Genomic DNA, 24,510 nt, shown 5'->3' with positions numbered 1-24,510 from the left:
TGCCACCAGAGCACAGGTCCTTGACGGTCCTGACAAGTGGAAATGTTTTGAGTACAGGCCTGATAGTGGTTTGTGTTTGTCCTCCAGGGACCACCTAAATCACTTTGGAGTAGCTTGTCATAGCAAGATTGGCAGCCAGATGATAAATTTTTTGGTCATAGCAGTTATGTCTACTTAGGAATATGCATTGGTAAGGAGATGATCACACTGATGAAATCACAGATCTCTGAAATATTGAAGTAAGTTGGTTTTATTAAAAGAGCATAAGTCTGAAAAGAATTTAAACCAGGATTGGTAAATCATAACACAATCAAGACATATTAGAGTTGAATAGCAGCTCTGGGAATTTGACTAAATGAATTCTAGTTTTTGCAAGTAATTAGACTTTTTTAGTAGTAAGATGAAACCTTACATCTCTTGTTATCCTAATTATGTACCTAATTAACTTATGGAGAGAAGTGTCTATTCTGTTTAAATTAGGGTTTTAAGTGAGTTGATTTTGGAGGAAAGATGAAGAGACTGTTGGTTCAGTTTTCATTTAGTATTTACTCACAGTGTGCAGAATAGTAGTAATCAGAAAGGGAAAACAAAATTTAGTAGACAAAATCCTGCTTTCAGTGCACTATAAATGAGGTGGGATGAATAGGCATAAAGGCTATAATGAATATGAGAAAAACAAAGTTTTTTTAATTTTAATTTTTATAAGTAACTATCACATATACATAAATAGGAAGAGATTTTGGGAATGTATGGAGTTTGCAGGGACAACACTAAGTAAAATTGTATGGCATAAAATTCTCACATTTACCTAAAAAGAAATGTTTTATATATAGTTAGGTTAGTTTGGCAGTGTGCCCCTTATTCCTTTTGTGTGCCTCAGGAATGTATAATATGCCAAACTTTTAGACTATTTGGAAGAAGTAACATATGTTACGTGTACTGGCAAAGGCTCCTGTTTACTTCTGTTAAGAAAGGAGAACAGAGAAGGCCCATTACTTTTTTACTTTTCACTTTTCATCCTATTCACTGACAGTCATGGATACTAGTATATATTTTACTGATTTCATGGCATCTCTGGTGTCCATAAGTATATTCCAGCTGCCACAACTTTCAACTCTGTGTGTAATATTCAGAACTATTGAAAGAAGAGATGGCGGGGGCAGGGGAGAGTCCCCACTTTCAAAGATCTTATGTTTAATGCGGGTTATGGGAAGGTTTACATTGAAGTGTAATAGAACCTAAGACATTATGGGGCAAAGGGGAAATCCAGAAAATTTACACTAGCAGAATCTCAACAAACTAGAGAATTACTTTCATAATGGTAGATTTTGAATTTGAAGGGAGCTCAGAGGGGTTCTTTAACCTTTTTTTGTGATATAGGCCCCTCTGACAGTCTAGGGAAGATTAGAGACCCCTACTCAGAATAATGTTTACAAATGTATTACATAAAATATATTGTATTACAAAAAAAACCCCAAACATATTGAAATACAGCTATTAAAAAATTTTTTTTTAAATCCCAGGTTAAGAATCCTTGCTTTAGTTCAAGCTATACCTATAAAAATTCCCTCTGCAACATGCACAGTAAATCATCTAACCTTTCTTGGAACACCTCTAGTTAGGGAGAACCCACAGCCTCCTGACGTCATCTATTCTACTTAGGAATTGTTCCAACAATTAGGATATTTTTTTCCCTTAACTCAGGCCTAACTTTACTCCTTTGCAGCTTCTTACCCATTGCTCCTAGTTCTGCCCTGAGGGCCAAGACAAATCTAAAGTTTCTTACACCCAGTAGTAGCTTTTCAGAAACTTATAGTTGGCACTCCTGTTTCCTCCCAACCCACTTATATCTTCTCTTCAAGCTAAATGTTACTAGTTCTTTCAATTCTTATATGGCACAATCTTGACTTTTTTTTTTTTACCATCTGGCATTGTTGTAGGACATATAAAAAAAAATTGGTTAGTGTACTTTCTGGATTTCACCTTTGCCCCATAATGTCTTATGTTCTATTACACTTCAGTGTAAACCTTCCCATAAACTTGGTTAAATATAAGATCTTTGAAAGTGGGGGACTCTTTTTGCCCCCCATCTCTTCACTCAGTGGTCCTGAATATTACAGGGCTGAGAGTTGTGGCAGTTGGGATATGTGGTTAGTGAACATCTGAAAAAGGTTCCTGAGGGCCAGTATAGCTTCATGAAGAATATGGTCATACTAGATTCAGCACATTTCTTTTTTCGATAAGCTTATTAGACTGATAAGTAAGGAGAACACTGTAGATATTGTTTACCTAGATTTCCATAAATCACCATTATGGAAAAGATGGAGGGATGTGGGTGGACCAGATGATAGTACAGCTAGGCAGATTCACAGCTAGTTCAGTGTCAAGGCACACAGTCTATTTAAAGTCTAAACAAGCTATTGGTTGACTTGTCCTGTTTAACATTTTTGTAAACAACTTTGATAAAGGCATAGATTTGCAATTGACACAGAAATAGTAGAGATAGCTAACACCGGAGATGATGGAGTAATTATTCAAATAAGCTAGAACATTGGGCAGAATATTAGACAAAATTTAATAGGGATAAATGTGGAGTCTTATATTTAGGTTAAAACCAGCTTCTCTAGTACAAGATGGGGAAGGCACAGCTAGAGAGCAGTTCATTTGAAAAAGACCTTGTTATGAATTGATGGCAGAGTAAAATGAGCAGAACCAGTTATATGATAACAAGAACTCTTGTAAAGAAATAACTTTGAATGGCATAAGAATTCTGATCGACCAGAACTCCAGAGGACCAATGATGAAGCATGTTCTCCACTGCTTAACATGAGAGATATGAAGAAGAAACTCAGAAGAGGTTTCCTCTATTTTCCCACTTAAATTAGGAGGCTATGTCCTCTGCTCAGAGGTAGAGGGAGGTGGAATAGGAAGGCTGAGGAGAAAAAATTCTTGGAATAATTGCTGTAGAGAGTGTGATATAGTCCAGGAAAATGAAAAGCCTTGCTGTGTACTAATGGAAGCCCAGTTAAGATTAGATAACATAAGTTTGTAGTGAACAAAGTCAACATGATTGTGTGACTTTTTCCTATATGAGTAGGAACAGAGCATGTTGTGGGGGCATTCCATAGTTGGAGTTTCACAAGGCATGCCTGGCAGTAGAACAAAGGGGCAAGGGATTCAAGGTTAATTGATAGTATGTGGCTGAATTTGGCTACCATCTCCCCTCAGATCCTGATAGAGATGGCCCAGTACCCTGAGTCTGGGAGCCTAAGGAGTGTCAGTGCCCTTTTCATCACTAGACCTGCTTCAAACCCAGCCCCCACAGCCATTATTAAGGGCAGAAATCATTCAGGGACCCACCTTCCTCACTGACACCAGCAGCAACTGCTGGCCAGCTTCCATCAGTAGGCAGATAGGCAAGGAACCCTGAGAATGGCAGCACTACCCAGACCACACTGGTCCTGCTTTTTTGGCTCAACCTTCACAGCCATCATCCAGGGAATTAATTCCTGTGGAGGAGCCAGCCATCCCAACCAGTTCCTAACTAGCTGCCACATATAGAGCAAGCAAATCATTCTAACTGAAGCAGCAAGACACCCTGAAAGAGAAGCAGGTGTCAGCATTTGCTAGGCAAGTCACCAGCACTCCCTTAACTAACATCTCCTCTCAGACTCTGATTGGGACAGCCCAGCACCTTGAACCCAAGAGCCTTGAGAATAACAACACTTCCAGCCCAGTGCCTGCAGCCTCCATACTGGGAAACAAGCCCCATAGAGATGGATACACCTTGGCAACTGCTCCAGCAGGTGCTATGTAGCTACTGCTCCTGAAGACCTAGAAGAGAAAGGGCTTGGCCTTGTCAAATGAATCAGGATCATAAAGTAATAGGATTTTATCAGTGGAGATGACATTAAAGACGAATCTGCTGAACCCTGAGGATCTTGAAACCTTTTCATCTGGTTTGCAACTGAAGCCTTCCTTAAGTGGTATGCTGAGTCAAAATATGAACTCCTTGAGAGCAAGGACTATTTTATTTTTCTATATGTATCCTCAGCACTTAGTACAATGCTTTACACATAGTAACCTCTTAAAAATGCTTTATTCATTCATTTGTTCAGCTTAAAAGGTCAAGACTGAAGGGAGGTGAGATCAGAGCAAGGTGAAAAGTCTAGGTATCACAGTGAAGACAATAATCTTGAAGGATTGAGGCAGGAAGTGATATTGAAGGCTAGGAGATTGTGCTTGGCAAGAGGAATTTCAGAGTTCTGAATCTAAGTAGAATATTTAAGGGTTGTGGTCAAATCAAGGGCTTAACCATCTTTTTGTGGCTAAGGTAGAGCAAATATGAAGGTCTTGGCAGTTTAGGAGGTTGATAAATTTGTAGGCAAGGCTGACAAGGACATTGGCATGTATTTTGAAGTCCTCAAGTTTTAAAACAGGGTTTGAGGTTGAAAGGAAGATTGAGACCTAGGAAAAGAACTCTGAAAGATCAAGAAGAGTGACCTAGAAGTTGGTAGGTGACTACATTAAGAAGCTGGATGTAGTAGTAAAGGTGGACAAAGTGAAACTCCAAATAAAGAAAGGGTCTATGCCTGGGGCTGAAAGGAAGAAATTAGGAGCTCTCATAAGCCGCTGGAGGCCAGCTGCATTGGGAGGGGGTGTTGCTGTGGAATGTTGGGTGATAGTGGGTGAAGGAAAGAAGGCTTGTTTTTGGAGACAAGTCTCTGAATGTGACTCATCTTCCTGTCCTCTGTTTATTACCCCTTTGGAGGCCACTGCTATAGAACATAAGGGGCCATTAAAGATTTTTGAGTGAGAGACTAACCTCATCATAATATACATGAGGAAGGTTATTTTGGCAGCTATAACAAGGATAATCTGGAGAAGGAAACAATAAGACCAATGTAGGCAGGAGGTGGAAAAGTCCTTAACTAGGATGATGACAGTGTGGGTGGAGAGAAGACAGGTGTAATAGATGTGGTGTAGAGTGGAAAAGGTTCAGCAACTGACTAGTAGGGAATAAAGGAGAATGAAGAGTTAAAAGTAATTCTGAAGCTTTCTTCTTTATGCCTAGGAAAGTGTTCAGTTTGGACATGTTCAGTTTGAGGGGCTGGTAGGACATTTAGGTGTAGATGTTCAATAGATGCTTGGAAACGTGGGACCAGAATTCAGGAGACAAAGTAGGACTAGATATAGAAATTTGGGAGTTATTTACGTAGAAATTATCATTAAGCTCCCAGGAGTGGACAGGATCACTGAAGGAGAGAATTTAAAGAGGGAAGTGAACCCAGGCTGAGGACAAAGCCTTGGAAACCTGCCTATACCTTCAAGAAGAATGAGCCAGGAAAGAAGACTGAGAAAAAGTAACCAGATTGATAGAACAAAGCATATGATGAGAGATTGTTGGGGGCAGAGAGGAGACTGAATCAACTGTGTTCCATTCTGCAGAAGGTCAAAGCAGATATGAACTTGGATTTAGAAGTTAGTCATAGATAACAGTCAAAAAATATTAATATAATTTTCAGATGAAGATATCCAAGCTATCAATTGCTATGTGAAAAATTGCTCAGCATCACACTGAGAGAAATACAAATGGAAACAATTCTGAGGTATCACCTGCCAGCAGATTGACAATTAACAAAATAGGAAAATGATGGATCCTGAAGGGACTGGGGGGAAGCAGGTACATTAATTCACTGTTGGCAGAACTGTACACTGGAGCACACATTTCTAGAAAACCATTTGGGGGCGGCCAGGTGGCACAGTGAATAGAGCACCAGCCCTGGAGTCAGGAGGACCTGAGTTCAAATCCAGCTTCAGACACTTAACACAAAAAAATAGGCTATGTGACCTTGGGCAAGTCACTTAACCCCAATTGCCCTACCTCCCCCCTCCAAAAAAGAAAACACTTTGGAACTATTTAATAATAATAGCCAAAAAAAAAACTATTAAATTGTGTATACCCTTTGATTTACCAATACTGCTTCTAGGTCTACACTCCCAAGGAGATCAAAGGAAAAGGACTCATGTACAAAAATACTTATAACAGCCCTTTTTGTAGTAGCAAAGAATTCAAAGTTGAGGGGGTGCCATCAATTGGGAAATTGCTAAGCAAGTTATGATATCTGTATGTGATGGAATACTATTGTGCTATAATAAATTATGAAGGGGTTGGTTTCAGAAAAACCTGTGAAGATATGTATAAAGCAAAGTGAGCAGAGCCAGGAGAACAGTTGATAAAATAACAATATTTAAAGACAGACAACTCTTCAAAGACTTAGGAATTCTGATTAATGACCAGCCACTGTTCTGGAAGACTCATGATGAAACATGCTACCTACCTTTAGAGAGATGATGGACTCAGAGTGTAGAGTGAGACTTTTTTTATATGGCCAATTTGGAAATTTGCATAACTATACATGCTTATAATGGATTTTTATTTTCTTGCTCTTTAAATGGGGAGAAGAGGATGGACAGAATGGAAAGAAAAAATAAATTTGTCTTTTAGAAATGTAATTAGTGATCTTCGTGAGAATAATTCCATTAAAGGAAAGTGGGGTTAAGGTGGAAGCCATATTGCTAGGTGGTTAGGAAGTGGAGGTAGCAAATATAGAATGTTAAGAGTTTAACAGTGGAAAGGTTTAGAATGATAGGTTGATGGGAGGGGAAGGGGTAGAGATAACATTCTTGAAATCAAAATGAATCTTTTTGCAGCCATGGATCACATTTCCTAATCTAATTGCCCTTTATCTCTTTTTTAAAGTCCTTTTTAAACAGTTTCTATTATAGTTTTCACTTTCATTGAGAAACATCTTGGTATAATGGATGAAGAACTAGTTAGTCAATAAACAGTTAAGTACCCCCTATGTACTAGGTGTTCTGCCAACCAGCCTTGGAGCCTAGAAGACCAGGGTTAAAGTCTCATCACATGCTGATTGTGTGACCCTAGGCAAATCACTTAACCCTTGGTACCTTAAGCAGTTAGACTATAAATCGCAAAGAAGGTGCAACCCTGAATTGGTAGCAGGACTTTACTCGTGGGGTGAGAGTGTGTGTGTGGGAGGGGGGGAGAGAATGTTCCCTATACCATTAAAATCACAGGTCTAGTCCCTACCCTAGTTTTAGTATTTTCTCTTGTTATCCAGCTAAGACTGATAGATACAAAACTAGTCTGTTGCATTTTAATACCAGGGTTCTTTGACTAGCATCGGCAATGTGTTCTTGTTGTAAATGTGAAAACTATTCCAAGACATGTAACTGATTCTACTGTGTAGCAAGGATATGCAAAGCCTGTGAAAGAAAAATGTAAAAAAAGATATTTCCTTCAGATATTAGAATGGTAATAAGTAATATATAATAAATATAATATATAATAAAGCCTATTTTAAAAAATCTGAACTCACAAAATAGATAAATTGTGGAGCCATAGGAGTTTAGAGCTAAATTGATTTCATTTTTCAATGATAAGGAGTACCTATATACACCATACCAGCTATGAGGAGAAATCCAAAGTTTGGAGAAGATGTACTCAAATTGAGTAAGAGAGTTCAAACACAGATAACTCCAATACATGATATTGCACGAGTCCTTTAGAGGGTTAGAAAACAAACTACTGTGAGAAGCCTCAGCAGGGAAGATTGTCACCAACTGAGGGGAATTGGGGAAGACCGTTAAAAGTGGCATTTGAAGGGGTGGCTAGGCGGCGCAGTGAATAGAGCACCAGCCCTGGAGTCAGGAGGACCTGGGTTCGGATGTGGCCTCAGACACAACACAAAAAATAGCTGTGTGACCTTGGGCAAGTCATTGCCCTCCAAAAAAAGGCAAAAAAATGGCATTTGAGTCGAGCTTTAAAGGATAGACAAGAAGAATTCAGTAGTAGAAGAGGAGGAGAAAGTACATTTCAAGCATTGGAAACATGAACAAAGGGTAGGAGAGCATATGTGTAAGTGTTCACTTTAGGGAATCAGAGAATAGTCCAGTTTGGCAGGAACAAAAGTATATCATAAAAAAAAAATCCTTCACTTCATCAAATAATTCATTATAAATTCTCAATTAGCTCATTTAGTGCAATCAAAACATTTGGCAAATAAAACACACACAGTTTTTATTAATAGATGTCTTATATCTTGCCAGGCAGTCCAGCATACATTCATTTCAGCCAAAGTAGTTACTTTAGTCACTGCTACAGATAATTGTTTAACTTTAATCTAGAGTCCAAGAACTCTCTGAACTCTTGGAACAAAACACAGATTACACAAAAAGCTATTTGATAGATAGATAGATAGATTTTTTTTTTTTTACTGATAATTTATTTAAGTTTAAATGTTCCTTTTGTGCAATTACAAAATGCTTTATAAATATTTCTATAACAAACACTGGCAAGAATTTCCCTCAAATACAGGGGTACGAACCTGTAAGGACTCCCTCAAGGAAAACCTAGATTAAACAGATGGTTCTTACATCTTACCCAACCAAGTTGTTGTTTTTTTTTTAATTTTTAAAGCAATCAGGGTTAAGTAACTTGCTCAAGGTTACACGGCCAGTTATTATTTCTGGGTGTGGTGCTGAGTATCTGAGCCCAGATTTGATCCAGGTCATCCCGACACTGGAGTTGGTGCTCTTACTGGCTGAGCCACCTGGCCACCCCTAAGCAATTGAGATTAAGTAACTTGCTCAAGGTTACACAGCCAGGTGTTTCTGGGTAGTGCTAAGTGTCTGAGCCCGGGATTAGATTTTCAGGTCTTCTCAACACTGGAGCTGGTGCTCTTACTCGCTGTGCTACCTGGCCACCCCAGAACCAAGTTGTTTTTTTGTTATTGAGTCTTTTCAGTTGTGTGTGACTCTTCATGACCCCAATTAGGGCTTAAGATACTGGAGTGATTTGCCCTTTTCTTCTCCAGTTCATTTTAACAGATCAGGAACTGAGGCAAACAGGTTAAGTGCCTCGCCCACACAGCTGGCAAGTAACTGAGGCCATATTTGAACTCATGAGGATGAGTCTTCCTGATTCCGAGCTCTGTCCACTGTGCTACCTACCCCGAACAGAATAACCCTTTTCAAAAACAATGGTGTTTATTTATAGAAAAGTCATAAAGTTGGCTCCATTGTCTTTAAAAGGCTCAATAAAATCCTTTTGATTATAGTTTCCCAGTTGAGAGAAATTAATATTATGCTGTATCATATTAATCTCAGATCCATCCTTTTCCTTTTTTTGTCAGGCCCCATTTCTTAGTCTACCTCACCAGGCAGTTCCTGAAGGACACAATCCAGTAATATATCCAAGCTTGACCATGTCCCACCACCCAACTCCCTACTCTCCAATTATCTGCTCCTTAACCTGTTTGGAATCCTTTTTTTCTATTTACCAGTAAACAGAGAAACCAGACTACACTGAGTTCCTCCCCAAAGACAACTCTCCCATCCTTGCTGTTTCTTATCAAAGTTAAAGGTTTTCTGGCCCCCAGGGGGAAGGCTAAGGGGACATGGGGGTGGATACTTTTTGGGGTCGTTTTGTTTTCTAGACAAGATTACTAGAGGTAGTTGAAGCCGGTCAAGCAATTAACATTCCAAAATTGCCATAGAGGTTCATGATCATCCACACCATCAACCAGGATTGTCTTATCTTTACCAAGGGAGGTCCAAATGATGTACTCTCAAGTCAGAAGGAAGACACACCGAGGTTTAAAATACACTGTTGGCATTCACCCTGGGTCTCTTGTCATTGGGGAAGGCCACTGCCCCAATTTGTTGGTTACTGCTGGTTTAAAGTGATCATGCTCAGGTTTTTTTACAGAGATGCCAGTACGACTTATTTTTACTAATAGTATATTTGCCCAGTTAATAAAATATCTTGCCCTGGAGAAAACTGCCTCAGCTTCATTTTTGCTTGCTACACAAATAAAATGAATGTGTCTTTATATTATATTTTTTCCTTATGTCATTTTTCATTACTAATATCAAATTACCCAAATTTGAGCTTGAAAGATTTTTTTTTAAAGCCCTCTGCTTATCTGTGTAAATCCAGCCAGTCATAGTTTTGTTTCAGGGAGATAAATGAAGTCTGTGAAATATTCTATCACTATACATTGTTAAAATTTTAAAATTTGCTATTTATTTCACCAATGTTTTCCAGTTACATGTAAAAAAATTAACAATCATTTTTGAAAATTTTGAATTCCAAATTCTCTCCCTCCTGTCTACCTCTTTGAGAAGACAGGCAATTTGGTTTCAGTTATACATGCGAGACCATGCAAAACATTTCATATTAGCGACATTGCATAGGAAAACAAAATAAAACAATAAAAATAGAAAAAAGTATGCTTCAGTCTGCATTCAGAGTTCATTAGTTCTCTCTTTGGAGGTAGATATCATTTTTCACCATGTGTCTTTTGGAATTGTCTTGGATCTTGAGAATAGCTTGATCTGAGAATAGCTAAGCCATTCACAATTTATCCTTACAGTATCGCTGTTGTGATTATGTTCTCCTGGTTCTGCTCACTTCACTTTGCTTCAGTTCATATAAATCTTCCCAGGTTTTTCTGAAACCATTCTGTTCATCATTTCTTATAGCTTGATAGTATTCTACACAATCATACCACATCTTGTTTATCCATTCCCCAAATGATGACATCCCCTCAATTTTCAATTCTTTGACACCACAAAAAGCTACTGTAAATATTTTTTTATATATTGGTTCTTTTTATTTTTCTTTGATCTCTTTGGGATAGAGACCAAGTAGAAATATTGTTGGGCCAAAAGGTATGCACAGTTTTATAGTCCTTTGGGCATAGTTTCAATTTTTTCTCCAGAATGATTGGATCAGTTAATAACTCCACCAATAGTTCATTAGTGTCCCATTTTTTCCACATCCCCTCCAAATTTGTCGTTTTCCTTTTCTGTCATGTTCTAATAGGTGCTAGGTGGTATCTCAGAGGTGTTTTAATTTGCGCTTCTCTAATTAGGAGTGATTTAGAGCATTTTTTTCACGTTAATATTTGATAGGTTTGATTTCTTTTTCTGAAAGCTGGCTGTTCGTATCCTTTGATCATTTATCAGCTGGGGAATGGCTCTTATTTTTTAAAATTTGCCTCAGTTCTTTATATATCTAAGAAATGAGGCCTTTATCAGAGAAACTTGGCTACAAATTTTTTTTCCCAATTTGCTATTTTGCTTCTATTTTTTACTGTTTAATTTTTGTTTGTGCAAAAGCTTTTTAATTTCATGTAACCAGAATTATCCATTCTACTTCCTGTAATCCCCTCTATTTCTTGTACTATCATAAATTCTCTCTGTTTCCATAGTTCTAACAGATACTCCCCTAATTTATTTTATCACCCTTTATGTCTAAATCATTTATCCATTTTGACCTTATCTTGGTATATAATGTGAGATGTTGGTCTGTATTTAATTCCTGCCATACTGCTTTCCAGTTTACCTGGCAATTTGTGTCAAATAGTGAGTTCTTGCCCTAAAAGCTTAGATCTTGAGGTATTATGTACCTAATCTATTTTAGTGATCCACAGTTTTATTTCTTAGCCACTACCAGATTGTTTTGATGATTACCATTTTGTAATATTGTTTGAAGTCTGGAACTACTAGGCCACCTTCGTTCACTTCTTTCCCCCATTTATTCCCTTGATATTCTTGACATTTTGTTCTTGCAGGTGAATTTTGTTACTATTTTTTCTGACTTAGAAATAATTTATGGTAGTTTAATTGGTATGGCACTGATTAGATAAATTAACTTAGGTAGAATTGTCATTTTTATTATATTGACTCGACCTATCCATAAGCGATTAATATTTCTCCAGTTGTTTAGACCTGTCTTTATTTCTGTGAAAAATGTTTTATAATTGTGACCATATATCCCTGGGTTTGTCTTGACAGATAGATAGACTCGCAAGTATTTTATGTTGTGTGTAGATATTTTAAATGGAGTTTTCTTCTTCTATTTCTTCCTCTTGGATTTTGTTGGTAGTATGTAGAAATGATGATTTATACGGGTTTGTTTTATAACCTCCAACTTTGCTGAAGTTAATTTTTTCAGCTAGTTTTTTAGTTGATTTTCTAGGGTTCCTTAAGGATACCAAGATATCATCTGCAAAGATGATATTTATTTCCTTATTCCCTATTTTTAATGTTCCAGTTTCTTTTTCTTAGAAAAATTACTATAACTAGAATTTCTAGTATAATATTGACTAATAGAGGTGATGATGGACATTGTTGTTTCACTCCTGATCTTATTGGAAAGGCATCAAATTAATCTCCATTACAGATATTTGCTCTTGGTTTTAGATAGACACTACTTATATTTTTAAGAAAGACTCCATTGATTCCTTTGCTTTCTACTGTGTTTAATAGGAATGGGGGTTGTATTTTGTCAAAGGCTTTTTCTGTATCTATTGATATAGATTTTTTGTTGTTATTGATATAGCCAATTATGCTGATAGTTTTCTTAATATTAAACCAGCTTTGCATTCATGGTATAAATCCCACCTGGTCATAGTGCATGATTTTCTTTGATATATTGCTGTCATTTGCCTGCTAGTATTTTATTTAAAATTCTTGCATTGATTTTCATTAAGGATATTGGTCTATACTTTTCTTTCCCTGTTTTTGTTCTTCTTTGATTTGGGTATCAAAACCATGTTTGTGTCTTAAAAGGAATTTGGTAAGACTCCTCCTTTATGTATTTTTTCCAGCTAGTTTATATAGTATAAGCATTATTTGTTCCTTAAGAGTTTAGTCAAATTCACTTGTGAATCCTTTAGTCCTGGGGACTTTTTTTCTTAGGGAGCCCATTGATGGTTTGTTTAATTTCTTTTTCTAAGATAGGGTTAAGTATTCTATTTCTTCTTCTGTTAATCTGGGTAGTTTATATTTTTGTAAACAAACTACACATTTTATAACTCTTCAGCAATTATTTGAATGTTTAAGTTGTTTTCCTCTTTGTAAGATGGAGCTAATAACCTATTTGCCTCGTATAATTTAAAGGGTTGTTGTGAGGCTCTAATTAGAAAATATATGTAAAGCCCTTTGTACAGTTATCTTAATAATTGTTACTGTGTAGTAACCCTGTGGTAGTAAAGAAATAGAGTGCTCCTAAAGTCTTGGAGCTATTTTAAGTTTTCAAACTTAAAATCAGCTTGATTTTAAGCTTTAGTGTAAAATGACCCTAAAATTTTAGGAACACTGTGTACAACATAGTCATCTCTCAATGATTCTCAATTCGAATTCAAGAGAAAATTAAGTACTGTTTGCTGATTTTAAGTTCAGTAGTTAAGAAAAGAAAAGTCACTATAGGCTAGAGTCCTCAAAATGCTTACTTCCTGGAGGAGGTGGTTTTTGAGCTGTACTTTGAAGGATGGGTTTGGATAGGGGGTGGGAAACAAGCAAATAACCTGAGTAAAAGGGAATATTGAAGGAACACAGAAAGCATAGACCAGGAAAAGATGGAAATGAGAACAATGGGAAAAGATTTTTTCAAAAAAGGTATTTTGATTGCATAGGATAGTAACTTGAATTATGCCTTTGCCTAACTAGCCAGGGTGAATTTTGTGGTTAGACAAGTTGTCATTTCAAAATAGAAATTGTTTGGGGAATGGAGTGGAGGGGATAAAGAGGGAAATAATTTTGGAAAAACATTGTTTTTAATGTGGAAAGTGAGGAATTCATAAGTAAATATTGTATTAAAATTTAATATTTAGAAAATCTATAGTTCAAGTAACTATTTGCTAGGCACTGTACTACTTTCAGCATAGCATTCCTTCTTGTGTTCAATGCCTTAATGATAACTCTAAAACTTTAATAGTTTCTTTCTTGTCAAGTATTACTTAAACACAATACCCCTATGTGCTCTGAAATATTTGAAAAGCAACTCTGATATAATATATATGTGCAACATATTTAATATTATTGTATCCTGAGGTTATTTTTTCTTTCTTTTTCGAAAAAAGCAAAACTAAAGTAACAGTGAAATACTGGCCTCCCAGGAAAGCCAGAATAGCCTATTATAGACTTTTTTTCTTTAGATTTTACTTTTGACTATTAGCCCCTTAATAAGCTGAGTGGGCAGAAGAATCATCCTAGCTATTTGACTGTTGGCAGGCAAAATATGAAATTGTTTAAATTGTTTCAGTAGTAGTTTTGGTATTTTGGTATTTTGTTTTTTGCCAAGCCAGTGTGCATTAGTTAGTGGCCTTTTCTTTTCCATGCTCTGGATTAAAATAACTAAGCCCTGTCTCTCTGTCCTTTCCTTCTCCTGTATGGTACTTGCCTGTGTTGTATGCTTATTTCATATTTTTCCATTTAGGTCTTTATACACTGCTCTGTTCCTTTTGCCAGAGAGGAAATGATTTGGTGATGGAGTGCTTTCACTGACAGATGGACTCACAGGAGAGAAGGTAAAAATATGTTTCTTCCCTGCATTTCTCCCACGCCTAAAACCAGAACCAAAACAAAAATCACATTTATATGGTTTATTATTTGGCCTTCCTGTCAAATGTTAATAGAGAGTGGAACATTTATGTTTTAGTCAAGAGGCAGAGTGTGATATAAAAAAATTAGCTTAATGGAATAATTTAATTAGTAGCAAAATATTTTTCCTAAGATTCATGAAATATTAAAAATAAAATGAGTTAACACAAATTTTGAGGACAAAGGCCCTTCTAGATCATTTTATAAAATGATTTCGAAGTGTTTTGCAACCATTAATTCTTTCTATTAATTTTCAACCTTTCAAAAGTAATATTAATAATGTGTTCTCTTTCAGTTATCTTAAGAAGTATGTCATGATAGAGAGTTATAGGTGGGGATATTTTATCTTCCATCATGAAGGACAGAAATATCAAACCAGAGAATAGATATTCAGCAAGCACTCTCTCAATGATTATTAAAATAATGACATGACTGTTTTGCCAAAATGAAAAATATGTCCAGAAAATTAGAAGTCTACATTGTGCCACTGATAGCCTTAATTCTCTAAGGTCTCTTTTGAGAAACCTTATAAAGAAATGCCTAGTGTCCTAATGTACCCATATGTACCCATATATCATAGGTTAGTAATATAGAGGTAAGAGAATTGATATTCTCTCCTACACATATAGGCATGGTATTTCTAAGCAGGTCCTTCTGTGTGATCCATAAAGTCTCCCTTTCTGTGTGATCCATAAAGTCTCCCTATCTTGGACAGAGCCTAAGTGAAGCAAGAATAATTTGATTGGTACTTTAGGTGATTCTGATGTAAATCTGAATTCTGTATTTTTTACTAACAATTACAGAGTCTGAATATACCTTGTGATAATTTGTCAGTAACCACAAATTTGTCCATATAGGAGAATGCAAAGCAAAATGACTCTATTAGCTCTATTCACAAATGCTTCTGCATTTTAAAAAGTTTGATTTTCTCAAAACAATATTTAGAAATAAAACACTAAAGTAGGAGGCATGGGGGCATGCCAACTTTGATCACTAAATGTGTTAAGAAGTTAGAATCCTATAGGCTTCACCTCTGTTGAATATTCAGACTCCCCAAGTTGTTCTGGCCTTAAACTTTCTTTCATTAGACATGAATGAATAAGTGGTTAGAAGACTTAAAGTAGTCGTGTGTTATCTTTAAGGGGCCACTCTCTTGGCCCCTTTCACGGATGGAACATAAAGTAGGGACCAAATAAACTAATAAACAACTTCATTTTTCTCGTGATGGTGAAAGGTACTTCACAATCTCCTCAATGTATTGCAAGCAAAAAATTCAAGCCTTATCTTCATAAAAAAAAAAGTAAGCTTTTTGTGTTCTGATTTGTTCTTGATAGCTCAGCAGAGGCAGAAGGAACCAAAGAGAGAGGTTTAGTCCATGTTTGGCAGGCAGGATTCTGCTCTGTAACTCCCGAGAGACTGCCAGGCTGGGGAGGAAAGACTGTGCTTCAAGCAGCCTTAGGAGTGAGCCATGGAGTACTTCTAACTGAAGGTATTGGAAATTATGATACTTTATGATACTTCAGTGCTTAAGATTTAATAGCAGAATCAGATGAGATTTCTTGAAAATAAGATCATACAATAATTTGATTCTTAAGTTTATATATCGTATGTTGTGATCCTATAAACTTAAGCATAGATTTAATGTATATCAGTAAATATTCCATCAGTTGCAATGTTTTTACCATAAAATTTAGGTTTGGAGGTACTTTCAGTTACATTAGGATGAAGTGAAGATGACTTGCATAAACATCAGTCTGTGGCAATTGTAGAAGTTTCTGTACTTCCCTGTATCATATCATTTGAGCCAAGGGAAAAGAAAGCAAGCATAATCTTTTTACAAGTTGGTATGTATCTTCAAATGTTCAGGGACTTAGGCATTAGTGTACTGGTTTCAGTTTTGATGTCTTTGATTTAAATAAGGACCTTAGCAAGCTAATCTTTGTTTCAAAAATATTCTGTAGATACACATATATTCTCTCTCTATATATATATACACACGAAACATACATAACCCACTACACACAATGCAAGTGCGCACACACGTGTGTGTATAGAGTATTTTAAAATATCATTACCTTTTTAAGAATGAAAATTCCAAATTAGCAAATTGCCAAATATTTTGGAATTTGTCATCTTGACTGTTTTCCAACAAGAATGAATGATTGAATTCATGTAGATAGTTGATAACTGCCTTTTGGCCTGATTTTCTTAAAATGGCTAGGTTATAGCTTAGTAACCTTTTAGATTTTATTTTAGACTTTTAGTAATGTAAATCATGTCATTAGTAATGAATCTGCCAAAAAGAAAGCTATAATCAAGGGAAACTTTTTGTTTGAATAATAAAACCAGAGGAAAGCAAATTTCAGTTGTTACAAGTTCACCATAAAAATAAACTGAGCAATTACATTTTAATTACAAAATACCTATACAGTGAGCTTTTGAAAACTGCCATTCTGGGGAAAAGCTAAACATGACAACTTCACAAGTGTAAAATTCAAGAAAGTCCTAGGTACATTCTTATTAACACAGTGGGTGAGTAATAGGAAGGCCTAAGGACGGCTAGGTGGCTCAGTGAAGCGCCCTGGAGTCAGGAGGACCTGAGGTCAAATCTATCCTCAGACACTTAATACTTCCTAGTCGTGTGACCTTGGGCAAATCAGTTAACCCCAATTGCCCTGCCTTCTCCCCTCCAAAAAAAAAAAAAAAAGCAAAAAAAGCAAAAAAGGAAGGTCTCAATCCAAATTCCTTCCCAGATGCTTACTAGCTGTAAGAATTCTCTCAACCTCAATCTCCTCATTGTAAAGTGTGCTTACTTAATAGTCTCCCACAGGTTGTTGTAAGGATCCATTGATATAACATATACAGCACTTTGTAAACCTTTAAGTACTGCATACATGCAAGCTGTTGTTGGTATTATTACTAATTTGTTACCTTGAATCTTGAGAAGATTTCTCTTCTTCATTTCTTTTAACATGAGCGTCTTTTGCCATTTTGCACAAATTCTAATTATAGCTCAGGATATTTAAGATATTGTCTTTTGTTGAAAATGAATGAACATGAAGTACAAATTGTATATTAGCATACAGTACAACTGCTCTTAAGAATGAAAGAAATAAAAGTCTGGTTACACTAGGAGGGAAGTGAGACAGTTTGCTTGTATATTACAACGTTAGTGAATTTTACAATCCTTTAATGTTTTGTTCCAGGTGGTGAAGTCTACAGCTTTGGGAACCTTCCCTGGAGAACAGAACCAGGAGAGATCTGTCCAAGGAGTCCTCTTCTAGAAAGTGCTTTGGTTGGACAGCATGTTGTTACTGTGGCAACAGGGAGCTTCCACAGTGGAGCAGTGACAGAGAATGGCGTGGTACACATGTGGGGGCAGAATTCTGCCGGCCAGTGTGCTGTTGCTAACCAGCACTATGTACCAGAACCAACACCCATCAGTATTTGTGACTCGGAGACAAGCCCATTGTTATCGGTCAGGATTTTGCAGTTGGCGTGTGGAGAGGAACACACCTTGGCACTCTCAATAAGCAGGGAAATATGGGCATGGGGTACAGGTTGCCAGTTGGGTCTTATCACTACTACTTTCCCAGTGACAAAACCACAAAAAGTAGAGCATCTTGCTGGCCGAGTAGTGCTACAAGTGGCCTGTGGTGATTCCCACAGCTTAGCGCTTGTACAGTGCCTCCCATCACAGGATGTGAAGCCAGTCCCAGAAAGATGCAACCACTGCAGCCAGCTCCTGATTACTATGACTGACAAAGAAGACCATGTGATCATTTCTGATAGTCATTGCTGTCCATTAGGTGTGGCCCTGTCAGATGCCCAGGCTGAAAGTCATGATACCATCACTCCTTCCACAGGGGAGAGCCTGGAAAGCAAAAACTTATCTGAAAGCCAGGGAGAGGAGAAGACTCTTAGAGAAAATGGTTTGTCTGTTGCTTCTGAAGTGGATGTTGAGAACATACAGCCAGTGAATGATGAGACCACCCACCCTGAACAAGAGATCACTGGAACCACAGGCATTTCCATGTTGAGGAATGTGCCGTTATTCCCTGACAACCATGTAGAGAAAGCAAATCTTCAGAAGTCATCAGATGATCCATTACAAGGGCATCCTGAGACAAGTGGTGATGTAGAGGTAGCACAGGTACTTGTAGGTTTTGTAGTCAATCAGTCATTGTTGTGGAACTGTGTCATTCTCAGCATTTTAACTGTTAATCTCAATTCCTTTTCTTACTTAGATTTGACTATTTAAGATTAAATAACAATCTCAAAAAGTAGGAGGCCACCACATTGCTTTTCAGTTTTAGTAGCCAAACCTACTAAATGAGAAAAGGAATACAGATTAATTTGAAATCAATTATTATATTTAGCTCTAGGCATTTTAATGTATAGTTTTACAGATATATTGGATCTCATTCAGCAGTCCTTTATTCTGTACCTACTATGTGCAAAGTAGTACTTAGAGTTGTTTGATCTAAGTTTCCTATTTTCTTACTATCTTGTTTTTATGTTCAAGATAACTAGATTTTCTCTACTATCATTAATATTACCTAACCTGACACCTTTTTTTTTTTTTTAAAGCAATCAGGGTTAAGTAACTTGCTCAAGGTTACATGGCCAGGTGTTTCTGGGTGGGTGCTAAGTGTCTGAGCCTGGATTCGATCCCCAGGTCATCTCGACACTGGAGCCGGTGCTCTTACTCTCTGTGCTCTGACACCTTTGCTGTACAAGGAGTAGTATTCTTTTTTGTTGTTGTTATAGGTCAGTCTTCAGAAAACATCTTGGAACCTATCATCTTCCTTATTTTGAGAATGGAAGAGAAACATTGAGTTCTGATAGCATCATTTTGTTCCTTCAGTCTAACATGAACTAAAACATGTAGAAAGTTATTAATTACACATTCTCTTTTACTCTAGTAGAATTAATGAATGATCTAACCCTTTTGTTTTTTAACAACAGCACAATAAGAAAACAAAAATACTCAAACCCTGACTTATAAACTTTTACCCTTTTAGAAAGAACTGTGTATGAAATTCTTCACTCTTTCAAATTTTGGAAACTGTAGACTTTTTATCTTCTACTCCTTTGTTCGTGTTTGTCTAATATTCTAGTAAGAAAATAATTTAGAATTTCTCAGAAATAGTCATTAATGTACAATCTGCTTTTTGAGCCTTTTAGATACTAGATAAGAATTTTGAAGTTCAGATAAGTTCTTTGGAGAAAATGCACCTTAAAAACTTAATGTAAAATTCCACATTCTTAGTGCTTCAAAATACTTTGTTCACAATAACCTTCTGAGGTAAATGTAGCACACATACTATTTGACCCATTTTACAGATGAGAACACCAAGGGTCATAAATGTGAAGACTTTCTCTGGGTTTGGGTGATAGGATTTAGCATACATTTCCTTCTTCTAAGACCAGCACTCTCAGCGGTATGCTGTGTTGCCTCTCTAAAAAAATGAGATTGAAATGATAAAGTTTAGTAGGAATGTACTTAGGAAGTTCTTGAATTTTGTGACTGAAAATGTCTTATTTGACTTTTTTCCAGAATGATAATTAATCCCATTGTACAGGCATTTCATAATTAAAATACAACTCTTCACAGTTTACTTTTATGGCAACTTTGCAACAATTAAAATTTGTTTCCTTTGGTTTTATTATTCATATAAAATAGTTTCCTTTCACCATATAGTAGAGAGAGAACCTGAGTTCAGATTCTAACTCTGACAATACCTAGTATACTAGTATCAAAAGCCTTATTTGAGGTTAGTTAGTCCTAGTGACTCTGCTTTTCAGTAAACAAATATATTTGACAAGTCACTTTACCTCACTAGGCCTCAGTTTTTTCCTCTGGAAAAATGTGAGGGCTGTCCTATGAGGTCCCTTCTAAGCCTAAATTAAATCTATTTTCCAGTGTTTGTTAGGTAGTCATATAAATTTTTGTATTTACAACTTAAAATTGTATATAAATAATTCATTAGGAATTTATATTGTTGAGGAAAGTAGTTCTCTTCTTGGTTTTTATTTCAGAAAACTGTTAAATATATTTGCCTTCTTATGAATACTTCTCACGATTGAACTTGATTATTTTTGCTTTCGAAAGAGTTAAAATCGTGTTCGTCCAGGGCAACTAGGTGGAGCAGTGAGTAGAGCACCAGCCCTGGAGTCAGGAGGACCTGAGTTCAAATGCGGCCTCAGACACTTAACACAAAAACTAGCCGTGTGGCCTTGGGCAAGTCACTTAACCCCAATTGCCCTCCAAAAGCTAAAAAAAAAATTGTGTTCGTCACCAAAGTTGCTATTGATTTTTACTCAGATTAAAGAGAAGGGGCCAGTTGGCCAGATCATTTGAGGTTAAAGTAAGATTTTATAATGATACTTACCCTGCCCCCCCCATCAGATATGACTTTACATCTCCATCATAAAAGCATTTATGAACTTCATTCTGAAGAGTTGCTGAATTTTCACCAAAGAAGTAATTTGCCTGGAAACTCTTCAAGTTGTAAAAGTATAAAATACTTGAAAATTCATGATCCATTTTTGTGGTGATTCATTTTAGTAGAGATCAGTTAGTTTTGTTTTTTTTTTTTTTGAAGCATAGTGTAATAAAAGTATATGAAGCAGAGACCTGGGTTTTTTTTTTTTTCAGGTTTCCTACTTAAATGATTCACAGTAAGTGACTTTGCCGATCTAAGTAACAAATTACTTTCCTTTTGCTCTACTCAGTAAAATGTGACAACTATACATATTTTCAGTGAAATTCCTCCTTCAGGAGCCTTAAAATAAATTTCTGCCTAGTGACCAAGTACCATTTTTTTTTAAAAGGCAAAGGAAATTATGAAGTCTATGCTTTTCAGCATTTTTTGGGAAATGGGAAGTAGGCTTTTTCACATGTTAGCCCTACCGATAAAACCAAAAGCCTTATTTGAGTTTAGTTAATGGTCCCATGACTTTTCTTTTCAGTAAACAAATATATTTGGCAAGTTGTAGGAGAAAATTTCAAATGATCTTATGAATGGACTGATGTTGGTTTCTGAATGTTTAATTATTAACCTGTTACATTTAAGGAATGGGAGCAAAGGTAATGATTTGTTTTTATTTCTTCACTTACTCAACCAGCTCCTAATAAATAACATATTACCTCATATCCTTAAGTTTAAGTCATTCTGTTGTTTGACCAAAAGCTGAGAGGTCATATAGGGTTAACCTCTTTTTTTCTAGTATATGTATGTCATGTTTTAATTTCTGCTTATTAAACTTTTGAAAAATACTCTTTTCCTTAAATGTGCTCTCAGTGGCAAACGTAGCAAGAAAACCATACTGCTACCCCAATTGTAGGTATTTTTTTCAAACAACCTTCATAAATCCCTAAATTCTTCAATGCCATAGAAATATCTGTCTTGCATTTTTTCCATTTCTTTATCTCTCTGAAGAAGAGCAAATAGGTTTTACTTCCATTGCCTTAAGTCAAGCCTGGTGGCAAATGCCCATGTTCCTTGCTGCTGGAGTAGGCTGTGGCTGATGGATCATTTGAGTTTAAGAGTTGTGAACTGCCTAAAGTGTATCAGGTGTCCACATTAGAAAGGCACCAATTTGGAAATCCACAGGAGTTGTCGGGGCCATTAGGATATTTTCAAGGAGGGGCAGATTGACCCAGGTCATCAAACAGGAGGTTGGAGCTTCCATGCCAGTCAACAGTGGGATGAAAACTATGAGTGGCTGCTGCACAACTAGCCTCGGCAAGATAGGGAGCATTCAATTCCTCTTTCCCCCTCCCCCCAAAAAAAGACTACTATAGTACCCATTATTAGTTTTCTTTTTAAAAAATACTTTTCTTCCCCTTCAGTGACCAACTGGGGAAGCAGTATGGTTTTCTTTCTACATGTTTGCCATTAAGAGGACATTAAAAAAAAAAAACATAGGCCCCCTCCCCCAAAGAAATACCTATCAATGAACACATTTTCAACTGCACAGTTTTCCACCAAATCTTAAATTTCTGATGAAGGGTACCATTAAGAGAGGAGACAGAGAAACCTCCTTTTACTTTGAATCCATCAAGAAGTATATACTTATTAAAGGTCACTCCCCTTTGTGTTTTTGTGAAAGGGCTCTTCTTTTTATATGTTTTCTTTCCTGTGTTTTTAGCCTCTTACTGAAGAACCAAATCCCATTGTCCCCAGCCCACCAACCGCAAGTACATCCGCTCTAAACAGCTTAGTGGTTTCCTGTGCCTCGGCAGTTGGTGTGAGAGTAGCTGCTACATATGAAGCTGGAGCACTGTCTCTTAAGAAAGTAATGAACTTTTATAGTATAGCTCCTTGTGAAAGTGGACTTCAGTCAAGCAATGCTTCCTTGGGCCCAGAAGGACTGAAGGACAGCCGGGGAGAGCAGGTCAAACTGGAATCAATGCAAGGAAAGAAGAGTTCAAGTCTGGTGGATGTTAGAGAAGAGGAATCCGAAGGCGTTAGCCGACGCCTTTCTCTCCCTGGGTTGTTATCACAAGGTGAGGCCGTAGTCAGTTTCTAAAAGATGGGTTTTGGAAAGCCTTGGCGCTTCTCAACTTCCCAACTGCATTACAACAAAATTCTACTTTTTATTGAGGAATGAGATATTACACATCTATGAATTTTCCAGCTGAATAAAGCTCCACCTTTTTAGACACTAAAAATTATTGGATCATTTTGGATAGAAATTTTCTAAAATATGTTATCTGGTTCCCTACTGCTTTAAACAGAGCAACTCTTTCTCATCGTCCAAGGTCATTATGAATATTATTATTTTCATTGTTCTGTAAAATAGTGATGACTCTCTCCAGGACAGTTGGTTTGCATAAGGTTTTCGGTTTTGTAACAGATAGCCCTTGCCTCTCCAATTTTAACTTCTTCTTACCTTTCCTCTGTGATTCTTCTAATCAGTTGTTGGCTAGAAAATCAGACAGCAAGATTGTTTGAATGGTGTAAAATAAGAGAAAAGAGACTATATGCTAAAACTCATGTACTTTATTCCTGGAAAGGTCCCTCAGGTCCTCACTCAGTCTCTGAGGCATTGACTTTTCCCCCCATCACAAACGCAAGCTGTTTTGCTTACTTCCTGCTTCCTAGATGGATTTCAGGTATTTGAGACTGCCATTTAAAGTGACCTTAGAATAAGCAAGATATGTTACTGTACTTTATGAACAGTTTATATATACTTTATGTATAGTTAGTATCCTTTCTCAATCTTTAATAGCAGAAAATCTGAGCAGAGGAACTATCACCAGTACCATTCTTTTAGAATAATTACTATACACTGTATTTCTAGTGTATAGTAATATATATATATAGTTCACTTCCTTTTCTAGCTGGGAATCTCCGGGTCATCTAGACTATTTTAATCAAGGTCCAGAAACCAAGTTTCCTGGATTGTGTGCTGCTCTTTGTTGTCTGTCCTTGTTCCCCATTTCTCAACAACTCTTCTCTGTCATATTATTATTTGTGCCAGTGTAGCAGCAAGCACCCCAAGCGCATCCTCAGGGTTTGCTGCCCATACAGGTTCATGGATCTGCTTTGTTAAAGGAAAGCAACTCAAAATGGGTTAACAAGCTTACTTTAATCAGTCAGACATATATCGTTTACCTTGTTCAGGGGAAAAAGATCAGCACCCCAAACTTCAAAGCGTACAGACAGGATTATCAAGACATTAACAGATCAAGTAGACAGCTTTCCAAACTGTCCAACCATTACATCCATACCCAGTCAACATCTGGGTTTCCACATTCTGGGTTTTTCAAAGCCGGGGGACTCTCAACAACGGCTTCCCAGAATTCAGATCAAATCACAGAACACTTCTCAAAGTGAGTCCCAAAACAAAGCTACACATCAGGGCTTATATAGCCTTCTCCTGGCTCAGAGAATGTAACAACCTTATTGACTCACTGGCCAATCAAGAAGTATCTACTGAAAAACAAGCCTCCCACCCCAGACTCCAGGTGCACTTTAGCCTAGGGGCAGGGAAGATCTTTAAATCTGCATTTCCATTACAGCC

The 24,510-nt window shown here is 36.9% G+C and overlaps 1 protein-coding gene across 6 annotated transcripts in view; it reads left to right on the top strand.

The window, feature by feature from the left end:
- The window catches only part of ALS2 (alsin Rho guanine nucleotide exchange factor ALS2), a 93,279-nt gene that overhangs the window by 11,309 nt on the left and 57,460 nt on the right, over positions 1–24,510 (top strand). For 4 of the 6 annotated variants that reach the window (XM_069068813.1, XM_069068811.1, XM_069068809.1 and 1 more), the window contains exons 2-5: positions 14,312–14,402; positions 15,810–15,964; positions 17,682–18,628; positions 22,633–22,990. In XM_069068813.1, coding sequence (XP_068924914.1) covers positions 14,383–14,402; positions 15,810–15,964; positions 17,682–18,628; positions 22,633–22,990 — 1,480 coding nt within the window. In that variant the 5' untranslated portion in view covers positions 14,312–14,382. The remainder of the gene's footprint in view (positions 1–14,311; positions 14,403–15,809; positions 15,965–17,681; positions 18,629–22,632; positions 22,991–24,510) is intronic. The other 2 variants (XM_069068812.1, XM_069068810.1) reach the window with 2 other exon arrangements.

Source organism: Petaurus breviceps, unplaced genomic scaffold (genome assembly GCF_028583685.1).
Source record: "Petaurus breviceps papuanus isolate PSGF00001 unplaced genomic scaffold, PetGlider_PUasm1.0 90769, whole genome shotgun sequence".
Lineage (NCBI taxonomy): Eukaryota > Metazoa > Chordata > Mammalia > Diprotodontia > Petauridae > Petaurus > Petaurus breviceps.
The sequence above is the reverse complement of the archived record's forward strand: the minus strand, read 5'-3'. Positions and strand labels throughout refer to the sequence as shown.